This window comes from Vipera ursinii (genome assembly GCF_947247035.1).
Source record: "Vipera ursinii genome assembly, chromosome: 9".
NCBI lineage: Eukaryota > Metazoa > Chordata > Lepidosauria > Squamata > Viperidae > Vipera > Vipera ursinii.
The window spans coordinates 11,905,215-11,917,337 of NC_139523.1; the positions used below are offsets into that span (position 1 = coordinate 11,905,215).

Genomic DNA, 12,123 nt, shown 5'->3' on the forward strand with positions numbered 1-12,123 from the left:
GGAGGCAAGTCTGATCTCCAATGGGAGGTCAATTCAAAGCAACAATGTGGCTACAGAGAAACAGCATCATCTTGCCTTACTTTTCTTCACCTCCCACAAATCTGGAATCACCAGCTGCTGTTCCCTACAAAATCTGAAAGGCCAGCCATGCATAGCTACTATCTAACCAAAATCATGTAGCTCACCTGATAAAGATCTAGTCTCTTTTTAAATAGAACTATTTAGCTAGTACTTATTTACTGTACCTGATTTGTTGTGGTCTTAAGAGAATGGCTGCACATTCAGTGGTAGTGAACGTTTTGCAGGTGGCAGGCTAGTTTCAGTCCCTACCAGGGACCGAAGAGGAAGAAACACCGTAGATATGTAAATTAGGCTCTTCCAACCTGGTACAATCCAGTTGGGTTCAAAAATAAAAAGACTCTTGTCCATCATCTTCCCAGAGTAATCAACCAGTTGCCTCTAGGCAACTCACAGTCGACAAGGGTAGAACATCGGCCATATTTTGTAAGGCCAGTTGCCAAGTATCAATGAAAGGAAACGCTAATTTCGATTGCTGATCAAATGTAGTTGGTACGGTTGTGTGAGAGGCGGGTCATGTTGGTGGGCTACTCTTTGCAGGCGTTTTGACCTTGGGAGTCGATGGGGATTGTGGTAGCAAGACAGCATGGTGCTGAAAAGGACAGCTCCCCGCTCGACCCCACGAAGGAAGCGCCTCGGGTAAAAAAAGGTGGACCACCAAGCCATCCCTTCGCCCCCTTTTTACGAGAGGCGCCTTCTTCATATGAAGCCTTTTTGCTGCCAGGTCCCGGCTAAGACCCTGCCACTTGGCAGCCAAGGTTGGGAAAGGAAGGGGGCGCTGTGGGTTGCGTTCCGCCGTGGCGAGGCAATGACCGCACCTTCCTCTTTCCCTTCCAGCGCAGGGAAGAGGCCACCATCTTCCCCCGTCTTTGCACCCAGATTCCTGTCAAACGAGGTTTTACGGTGGGGAATAGGCGCTCTCGTCCGCAAGCCCGGCAGTCCCTCGCTCTGCACCTCCGGAAGAAAGCGCGCGCCCCGGCTGGCCAGGTGCGCCGGGAAAGCCCGCCTTCCCCTCCTCCCGCAAAGAGCCGTTAGGCTGCCTGGATCCCCGAAGACCGCAAGCTTCGGCTGGCTGACCTGAGCCGCGGGGGCTCTGGGATCGTCGCGGGGAGTTCGCACCGTCTCCCGGGCCAGCCGAGAATGACTTTTTTTTGCGACGCTTTAACAACCGGGGCCGGGCGTCTTTCTTATTTACCACGGTGGGGTGGGGGGGGGCATCCAAAGTGACGTTGAAATTCAATTTTGTAATCAATTCGCTAGATTTATACATAACGGGGGGGGACGACTCCCTCGGGAGGGGGAAAAAAAAACCCCGTTCCTTCTCGATCTCTTTCGGCTCAGCGGGCGGGGAGGGAGGGGGGAAATCCTGTTTCTTTTATTCTACCTGTTCTCACTTTTCAAGCAGCAAATAAATCTCCGGCTCTACTTGCAGCAGGACCAAACGGCCGCTTTGGCGGAGATAAAGGTTGGACGTTCAGTTGCGCGGGCGGGGGCGCGCGCGCGCGGGCGCGTTCTTCACCTCCCCTCACAGAACCCGCCCTGGCTGTCTGTCCCTCGCCACGTGACCCGCTCTGTCCAATGGTTGATCGGGGCGGTGGGGATCCGGCTGGAACCGGTTGGGCCGCGTCCGGCTCTATATAAAACTTTATAAACACCCGATTCAAATTAGTGGGGTCGCGAGCTACACGAGCGAGCCCAACAAACGGGATCCCCTTTCCCCCCCTCCTTGTTTTTATTTTCCGTCCTCCCTTTCTGCGCGGCTTTCCCTCCCAAACGTCCGAGTTTCTCCTTCCTCCTAGAGATCTTGCCTTTCTCGTTTCAATCCGAGCCGCCTTCTCGCTCTCCCTCCCTCACGCGCCGCTGACATGCCCAAGAGAAAGGTACGTGGCTGCGGCGAGGGAAAAAAAAACAACAACAACAAACTTAAGGGCCCGGAGGCGAGAGGGGCGAAGGGGAAGGAGGAGAGGGAAGAATTCGTGTACTTGGAAGGGAGGGATGCTTATGCGGGGGTGAGCTTTCAAAGCAGACGCCATTTTCTTTCTCTTCTTCCTTTACTCCCTACCCGCGCTCGATCGCTGGCTCGCTCCCTTTCCCTCCCCCTCCGCTTCGTTCGCCTTCGGGCCATTAACGGTCGTGAAACGAGTGGGGGGGGGGAAGCGCGTGCGCGCGAGACGGCTCAACGGTCGTCTTCGGGACTTAAAAAAGTGGGGATGGAGGAGGGGGGCGGAGCTTAGGGAAAGCGACCGTTAACCGCCGCGCATTTTTGGTGGCCTATGAAGGAAAGGCGGCGCGCGGGGGACGGGAGGGAGGGAGGGAGGGGGGGTTGACTCTGCGAGCGACTATTACAGAGAAAGCTCCGTGCGGGGCGGGGTAGTTGGTGACAAGAGAGCGCGAGACGGCCAGCGCGCGCGCAGAGAAGCGCGAGAAAACGCTTAATTATTGGCTGCCCCTTCGCCCGCGCGCTCGCCTTGCCCGCCAATGGAGAAGGGGCACGCGCCGATTTAGGCGCGGAGGGGGGGGAAGAAGAAGGGAGGGAAGTAGTCGAGTAGAAGAAGGAAAAGAAAGCAGGGCGATCCGTTCTTTTTTTTTTTTTGGCGGGAGGGCCGTTGACCGGAAGGAAATCCACATGTACCGTCCGTTGAAGGCGGCGGGAAGGAGGAGGGCGCCTCGTTTCTCCTCCTTCACCCGCTTAAATAACGAGGTTGTGCCCTGTTTTCCTCTCCACACACACAAACCCCCCCCCGCACGTAAATTCAAAAAGGGCGGGAAGACCGTAAGATGGACACTCCCGTTCCAAGCCCTCTTTAAAGGCCTTGTGGATTAGCGAGGGTGCCTGATAAATGATGCCTCTTTTTGCCTAGCGCGTTCTGGGTAAATCTTGCCCCCTCACACCTGTTGTCGGAAGCCCCTATTTGCTGTTTAAAACGAAGGAAGCCTAGGCTGAAGCCATCTAATTTTCAGAGCGAAAGCATCAGTGCAAGGAGTCATTATTACAGCATGCTCTTGTTTTGACTTGCTTGCCTTGTAGTTCACATCTTCTGCAAGAAGCATTCTGAGTTTCATTTCATAGCTACGTGTTGGGGAAGAGGCTGCCTGAGTTGAGGAAGTGGTGTGTGGTTTGAATTTAGAAATGCTCTTAAGGCAAAGAAAGGCTGTACAGATTATTTTCTGAAGTCTGTAGCAGTTGTAGGAGTATTCATTCTGTAAGATCAGAATTCCTGAAATAAATAACATCTTGGGTGTTAACATGGATTGGGTTGAGGTCATGGTATTTTGAAATAAAAGCAGTCATTATATTGCTTAGAGCTGCTGTGTTGAGGAATAAAGAATAAACTGAATAGAGACATCTGTCAGTGCTGTTATCACACAACTCACAAGCACAGTTTTAAAGGTTGCATAATGCACAGAAATGTAAAGTGCTTATCAGTATATGAAAAGTGACATTTTAATTTTATTGGAATAATTCTAAACACTAGAAATTATTCGATTCTGGAACAGTTCTAAAAGAAAGCATAATCCTTCAGAAACTTGACACTGCAAATAAAATTTGGGTACAAACATTCAAGCTCAGCATCAAAGACCCACAGTTCAGCCCTGAGCTACAGATATTCTCTTCCAAAATTTGGATGCTTCAGCCAAAAGTCTAATATCCAAAGAAATGTCTACCTGGTTGTGGCTTTTTTTTGCTGTTTTTGTTTCTTAAAGTGAGCTGATTCCACTCTGCTATTAGAAAACGTTACAGTTTACCACTTACAAATACAGTACTGTCAGGTTTAGGAATTTAGGAATATTCAAATGTTATTTGATGTTATGTAGGAAAAATAGACATTTCAATTAGTTGTGAGGTTGTATGCAAATTTAAAGTACAAATGAATCAGTCAAGACATTGGTATATAAATTTAGCTATACATCAATTTGTGTTATGCATTTAGTATTTAAATACAAATTTGTAGGATCTTTGGAAGTTAGTTTTGTTCAACCATTTTGTGTCTAAAATTTCTTGTAGGCTGAAGGGGATACCAAGGGTGACAAGGCCAAAGCAAAGGATGAGGTAAGAGGTATTTGTTTACTTTTATGGTTCTTTACTAACATATTTAATGTTGAGTTTTTTTCATTACAGCTAGTTTTCAACTTATAGCCATTCATTTAATGACCAACAATGCAATGGCACTGGAAAAAATTGTTTACAACCCATTCTCACATTTACAACTGATGCAACATCTCCAGTCATGTGATCAGAATTTTGATGCTTGGCAACTGGAATGAATTTACACCAAATTGCAGCATCCTAGCCTTATGTGATCACTACAACCTTCTCAGCTGGCTTTCTGCAAGTAGCATCATTCTGGGAAGCTAGGTTCACTTAGAAATTGCATGATTTGGTTTTAGTTGGGGCTAGGTATAGTTTAATTTCTTCTTAATATTTGTATCCTATTTGTATTTTATTGTTGTTAGCCGCCCTCAGTCCTTCGGGAGGTAGGGCGGCATATAAGTCCCAATAAATGAATGAATGAATCGTGGCAAAGAAAGTTGTAAAATTGGATGTAACTTAACAGAAATTGTTTCAACTATAAGCTGAGGACTATCTGTATTACACTTTTGTAGCATCAGTTGTAAGTCTAGGACTAACTGTATTATACTTTTGAATATTCTAACAGATTATAAAGGAACCATGCTGATTCTAATACAATTAACTTTTTTCTTCTTATGTTTAAATAGCCACAGCGGAGATCAGCAAGGTTATCTGCTGTAAGTATGTTTTATGATAAATGCTTTTGAGAGATAAGTTAGTAAAAGTAATAATATCTGTGTAAAGAACTCTTAATAGCAAGTATTATTTGTGTCACAATGTTGACACATGTCAAGTGCACAAAGATTTCAAAGTTCTTAATTGTACTTATATTTTTAGAAACCTGCTCCTCCAAAGCCAGAACCCAAACCTAAAAAGGCAGCTCCAAAGGTAAGTTTAACACTATGCAACTTGGATTGAAAATGTTTTGTTTCCGTAAAGTAAATTAATATATCAACTTCTAGCTAACTTACTCTTGTTTCCAATGATCAGAAAGGTGAAAAGGTACCCAAGGGAAAGAAGGGGAAAGCTGATGCAGGCAAGGATGGAAACAACCCTGCAGAAAATGGAGATGCCAAAACAGACCAGGTATATAATAACTATTAACACTTAGGTTACTTTATTTTTTGGAAATGAAATTTATAAATTAATGTATGCTGTTTGAAAGAAGCGGGTATTAATCATGTTTCTTGTTCATTTCCAGACAATTTAAAATAATATAAGCATTTGGGGTACACAAATCAGAATAATATGAATCAACAAGCCAGATAGAATCATTGGATCAGATCATCAGTTTGAATCATCAGATCGAATCAATTTTTATTTGGAATTACCAAATTGCGTTTATAGCTCAGAAAAAAAGTACAGACATTGTGTTGGTTCATAGAGTCAATTGAATCTCCAATTTTTTTTCCCATTTCTAAGAAGCATGTATGAAGTCAGTGACTACTGCAGAATAAAATTACTATGTGAAATTACATGTATCCAAAAGGAAGCCACCATAGTCTCCCGATCAGTATTGTATTTTAAGTACCGTATATACTTGAGTATAAGCCGACTCGAGTATAAGCCGAGACCCCCAATTTCACCCCCAAAAACTGGAAAAAGTTATTGACTCGAGTATAAGCCGATCCGCCGTTCTGCAAGCCTCTGCCGCCAGCAGAGGCTCGATCCGCCATTTTGCAAGCCTGAATACACAGGAATACCCTGTGTAGCCGTGGCTCGTCGGCAGGTCTCCGTTCCTCCTGCCGACCTTTGGGGAGGTTTGGGCGCCTCCCCAAACCTCGGCAGGTCTCCGTTCCTCCTGCCGACCTTTGGGGAGGTTTGGGCGCCTCCCCAAACCTCCCCAAACCTCGGCAGGTCTCCGTTCCTCCGCGCAGACCTGCCGACCTTTGGGGAGGTTTGGGCGCCTCCCCAAACGTCCCCAAACCTCGGCAGGTCTCCGTTCCTGTTTGGGGAGGTTTGGGCGCCTCCCCAAACGTCCCCAAACCTCGGCAGGTCTCCGTTCCTCCGCGCAGACCTGCCGACCTTTGGGGAGGTTTGGGCGCCTCCCCAAACCTCCCCAAACCTCGGCAGGTCTCCGTTCCTGTTTGGGGAGGTTTGGGCGCATCCCCAAACCTCCCCAAGCCTCGGCAGGTCTCCGTTCCTCCGCGCAGACCTGCCGACCTTTGGGGAGGTTTGGGCGCCTCCCCAAACGTCCCCAAACCTCGGCAGGTCTCCGTTCCTGTTTGGGGAGGTTTGGGCGCCTCCCCAAACCTCCCCAAACCTCGGCAGGTCTCCGTTCCTCCGTGCAGACCTGCCGACCTTTGGGGAGGTTTGGGCGCCTCCCCAAACGTCCCCAAACCTCGGCAGGTCTCCGTTCCTGTTTGGGGAGGTTTGGGCGCCTCCCCAAACCTCCCCAAACCTCGGCAGGTCTCCGTTCCTGTTTGGGGAGGTTTGGGCGCCTCCCCAAACGTCCCCAAACCTCGGCAGGTCTCCGTTCCTGTTTGGGGAGGTTTGGGCGCCTCCCCAAACGTCCCCAAACCTCGGCAGGTCTCCGTTCCTCCGCGCAGACCTGCCGACCTTTGGGGAGGTTTGGGCGCCTCCCCAAACGTCCCCAAACCTCGGCAGGTCTCCGTTCCTGTTTGGGGAGGTTTGGGCGCCTCCCCAAACGTCCCCAAACCTCGGCAGGTCTCCGTTCCTCCGCGCAGACCTGCCGACCTTTGGGGAGGTTTGGGCGCCTCCCCAAACGTCCCCAAACCTCAGCAGGTCTCCGTTCCTGTTTGGGGAGGTTTGGGCGCCTCCCCAAACCTCCCCAAACCTCGGCAGGTCTCCGTTCCTGTTTGGGGAGGTTTGGGCGCCTCCCCAAACCTCCCCAAGCCTCGGCAGGTCTCCGTTCCTCCGCGCAGACCTGCCGACCTTTGGGGAGGTTTGGGCGCCTCCCCAAACGTCCCCAAACCTCGGCAGGTCTCCGTTCCTGTTTGGGGAGGTTTGGGCGCCTCCCCAAACGTCCCCAAACCTCGGCAGGTCTCCGTTCCTCCGCGCAGACCTGCCGACCTTTGGGGAGGTTTGGGCGCCTCCCCAAACGTCCCCAAACCTCGGCAGGTCTCCGTTCCTGTTTGGGGAGGTTTGGGCGCCTCCCCAAACGTCCCCAAACCTCGGCAGGTCTCCGTTCCTCCGCGCAGACCTGCCGACCTTTGGGGAGGTTTGGGCGCCTCCCCAAACGTCCCCAAACCTCGGCAGGTCTCCGTTCCTGTTTGGGGAGGTTTGGGCGCCTCCCCAAACCTCCCCAAACCTCGGCAGGTCTCCGTTCCTCCGTGCAGACCTGCCGACCTTTGGGGAGGTTTGGGCGCCTCCCCAAACGTCCCCAAACCTCGGCAGGTCTCCGTTCCTGTTTGGGGAGGTTTGGGCGCCTCCCCAAACCTCCCCAAACCTCGGCAGGTCTCCGTTCCTGTTTGGGGAGGTTTGGGCGCCTCCCCAAACCTCCCCAAACCTCGGCAGGTCTCCGTTCCTCCGCGCAGACCTGCCGAGGTTTGGGGAGGTTTGGGGAGGCGCCCAAACCTCCCCAAAGGTCGGCAGGAAGAACGGAGACCTGCCGAGGTTTGGGGAGGTTTGGGGAGGCGCCCAAACCTCCCCAAAGGTCGGCAGGTCTGCGCGGAGGAACGGAGACCTGCCGAGGTTTGGGGAGGTTTGGGGAGGCGCCCAAACCTCCCCAAACAGGAACGGAGACCTGCCGAGGTTTGGGGAGGTTTGGGGAGGCGCCCAAACCTCCCCAAACGTCGGCAGGTCTGCGCGGAGGAACGGAGACCTGCCGAGGTTTGGGGAGGCGCCCAAACCTCCCCAAACAGGAACGGAGACCTGCCGAGGTTTGGGGACGTTTGGGGAGGCGCCCAAACCTCCCCAAAGGTCGGCAGGTCTGCACGGAGGAACGGAGACCTGCCGAGGTTTGGGGAGGTTTGGGGAGGCGCCCAAACCTCCCCAAACAGGAACGGAGACCTGCCGAGGTTTGGGGACGTTTGGGGAGGCGCCCAAACCTCCCCAAAGGTCGGCAGGTCTGCGCGGAGGAACGGAGACCTGCCGAGGTTTGGGGACGTTTGGGGAGGCGCCCAAACCTCCCCAAACAGGAACGGAGACCTGCCGAGGTTTGGGGACGTTTGGGGAGGCGCCCAAACCTCCCCAAAGGTCGGCAGGTCTGCGCGGAGGAACGGAGACCTGCCGAGGTTTGGGGAGGCGCCCAAACCTCCCCAAACAGGAACGGAGACCTGCCGAGGTTTGGGGAGGTTTGGGGAGGCGTCCAAACCTCTCCAAACAGGAACGGAGACCTGCCGAGGTTTGGGGACGTTTGGGGAGGCGCCCAAACCTCCCCAAAGGTCGGCAGGTCTGCGCGGAGGAACGGAGACCTGCCGAGGTTTGGGGACGTTTGGGGAGGCGCCCAAACCTCCCCAAACAGGAACGGAGACCTGCCGAGGTTTGGGGACGTTTGGGGAGGCGCCCAAACCTCCCCAAAGGTCGGCAGGTCTGCGCGGAGGAACGGAGACCTGCCGAGGTTTGGGGAGGTTTGGGGAGGCGCCCAAACCTCCCCAAACAGGAACGGAGACCTGCCGAGGTTTGGGGAGGTTTGGGGAGGCGCCCAAACCTCCCCAAAGGTCGGCAGGTCTGCGCGGAGGAACGGAGACCTGCCGAGGTTTGGGGAGGTTTGGGGAGGCGCCCAAAGCTCCCCAAACAGGAACGGAGACCTGCCGAGGTTTGGGGACGTTTGGGGAGGCGCCCAAACCTCCCCAAAGGTCGGCAGGTCTGCGCGGAGGAACGGAGACCTGCCGAGGTTTGGGGACGTTTGGGGAGGCGCCCAAACCTCCCCAAACAGGAACGGAGACCTGCCGAGGTTTGGGGACGTTTGGGGAGGCGCCCAAACCTCCCCAAAGGTCGGCAGGTCTGCGCGGAGGAACGGAGACCTGCCGAGGTTTGGGGAGGTTTGGGGAGGTGCCCAAACCTCCCCAAACAGGAACGGAGACCTGCCGAGGTTTGGGGAGGTTTGGGGAGGCGCCCAAACCTCCCCAAACAGGAACGGAGACCTGGGGAGGTTTGGGGAGGCGCCCAAACCTTCCCAAACGTCGGCAGGTCTGCGCGGAGGAACGGAGACCTGCCGAGGTTTGGGGAGGCGCCCAAACCTCCCCAAAGGTCGGCAGGAGGAACGGAGACCTGCCGAGGTTTGGGGAGGTTTGGGGAGGCGCCCAAACCTCCCCAAAGGTCGGCAGGAGGAACGGAGACCTGCCGAGGTTTGGGGAGGTTTGGGGAGGCGCCCAAACCTCCCCAAACGTCGGCAAGTCTGCGCGGAGGAACGGAGACCTGCCGAGGTTTGGGGAGACGCCCAAACCTCCCCAAACAGGAACGGAGACCTGCCGAGGTTTGGGGAGGTTTGGGGAGGCGCCCAAACCTCCCCAAACAGGAACGGAGACCTGGGGAGGTTTGGGGAGGCGCCCAAACCTTCCCAAACGTCGGCAGGTCTGCGCGGAGGAACGGAGACCTGCCGAGGTTTGGGGAGGCGCCCAAACCTCCCCAAAGGTCGGCAGGAGGAACGGAGACCTGCCGAGGTTTGGGGAGGTTTGGGGAGGCGCCCAAACCTCCCCAAAGGTCGGCAGGAGGAACGGAGACCTGCCGAGGTTTGGGGAGGTTTGGGGAGGCGCCCAAACCTCCCCAAACGTCGGCAGGTCTGCGCGGAGGAACGGAGACCTGCCGAGGTTTGGGGAGACGCCCAAACCTCCCCAAACGTCGGCAAGTCTCCGTTCCTCCGCGCCCTGCCTGCCTGCTTCTTTCCGCTGCGGAAAGAAGCAGGCAGGCAAGGCGCGGAGTTTGGGGAGGTGCGCGCGCACCTCCCCAAACCTCCCCAAACTTCGGCAGGTCTCGGACGGCGGTGGCTTGGGAGAGGTGCGGGCGATCCCGGAAGCACCAAAGCCTCGGCCCCGCACAAGTCCTCGGTAAGTTTTTTTTGTTGACTGGAGTATAAGCCGAAGTGGAATTTTTCAGCCCAAAAAGTGGGCTGAAAAATTCGGCTTATACTCAAGTATATACGGTAATCACATCCCCAATAAATCCTGAACCTTTCCTTAACAGTGTCTAGTTTTTTAAAAAAAGCATTTTAATTATAATTTAAAACTGACATACAGGTACCAAAATGTTTTTTCCTTGACTTTCATGTTCAAAACCTCTAGTTCCACATTTGCATATTTAACTTGTCGTGTTTACAAAACATTACTGTAGGTTTATTTTGTAAATAGAGTCTTTATCTTCTATTGAGAAATATAGAATTCTTAAAACAGCCGTATTTTCACATTAAAAGTAATTTAGTTATATTTTTTTATTTGATGAAAAACTAGCACATTATTACAATATGTACATGTAGGTATGAATAGAGACAACTACTAATTCTGCAAATGCAAATAAAATGAAACAATTGCAAAATAACTTGGTATAGTTCTGGAGATATTTGAAATATTTTAAACATAATAAAATTATTTGCTTTGTTGCTTAAATCTTTTTCCTATCAAGAGTGCTTGATTATTTGGGCAATAGCTGCATCTTACATACAAACATTTGAACAGTAACTGTAGAACGTAAAGTGCTCTCTGATGAACTGCATTTCTTTTTCAGGCACAGAAAGCTGAAGGTGCTGGGGATGCCAAGTGAATTGTGTGAATTTTTGATAACTGTGTACTTCTGGTGACTGTACAGTTTGAAATACTATTTTTTATCAAGTTTTATAACAATGCAGAATTTTGTTTTACTTTTTTTTTTAAAGCTATGTTGTTAGCACACAGAATGCTTTGTTGTTGTGTTTTAGGGGGAAGAGAGGGGACAAGTGTCATTGACTCTGTTACTTAGAATCTGGGCTTTTAAAAGTCCCCCTTCAATTTTGCCAGCGGGAATCTTTAATGGGCACAAAGAGGATTTCCTGATACTGTCAGTGCGTATTGGTTTTTGAAATGCTTGAGACAATACTGAAATTCCTAAAATGCCTGTTTGAGAAATGTTAAAGCTGTACTTCTCATTTTAATTCTTTCAGTGTCCCTTGCATTTATTACTTCTCTGAGTATCATGTGGCATTTGATACGTGCTGTCATAAAACCAAATGCATTCTTACAGTGTCAGGCAATCCAGACTTCTGGTGTCAAATACTGAGGGAAGAAGGATGGCTTATAACTGAGCCACATTTCCTTCTTTATTGTGAATCTTCAGATTAAAAATTCTGCAGTTTTTGTTTTTCTCTTAAAGTCAGGGTAGGTTTGTGAAAAGTTGTTAAACAACATACTAAATGTGAAAAGTGTCCACCCTCACTCTAAACTTTCCCTGTTCCAATTAATTGGATTTTATATGGTAACTTTACATTTTGGTAGTGCAAAAAAAAGGGGTGGGGGAGTTGGAATTGTTGTAAAACATTGCGAATTGTAGCCCATGTCCTGCCTGAATACCATTGATTGATCGTTTTAAGAAATGTACCTTTAATAAAGCTGGATATTGTTTGGCTTTGACTGTTTTTTCCCCTTTTCTGCTGTGTTCATTTCCTAATGCCCTATTTTTCATGTTTATATGTTCTAGCTTAAACGTACATTACATAGACAGTTATCAGTACCTTCTTACAGGTCCACAAAGAACGTTCCAGAAGATAGACTTCCATAGACAAATTGAAATTAATGTAATGCTCTCATCTTTCATGTTACATACATAGTAATAAATGATCCTTAAGTATCTAGCAATAGTGAGAGGAATCTTAAGTTTATGGAAAAAATAGGAAATGGACAGTTGTTATCTGTCCATTAATACAAGGTTAAATTCCAAGAGTTGTGTCACACAATAAGTAATTTAGTTTTGCTTATTTGCATTGCTACAAAATTTTATTAGACAATACGTTTTTTAAAACCCTTATACAGATAGTCCTTGACTTATGACCACAATTGAGCCCAAAATTTCCATTGCTAAGCAAAGCAGTTAAGTGAGTTTTG

At 50.3% G+C, this 12,123-nt stretch overlaps 1 protein-coding gene across 1 annotated transcript; it reads left to right on the forward strand.

Moving 5' to 3' along the window:
* Positions 1-1,665: 1,665 nt before the first annotated feature.
* On the forward strand, positions 1,666-11,652 carry HMGN2 (high mobility group nucleosomal binding domain 2). Its single transcript, XM_083369882.1, has 6 exons — positions 1,666-1,958; positions 4,085-4,129; positions 4,798-4,827; positions 4,988-5,038; positions 5,141-5,236; positions 10,775-11,652. Exons 1-6 carry the CDS (start codon positions 1,944-1,946, stop codon positions 10,808-10,810), a joined length of 273 nt encoding a protein of 90 aa, XP_083226008.1. The 5' UTR covers positions 1,666-1,943; the 3' UTR covers positions 10,811-11,652.
* Positions 11,653-12,123: the final 471 nt, after the last annotated feature.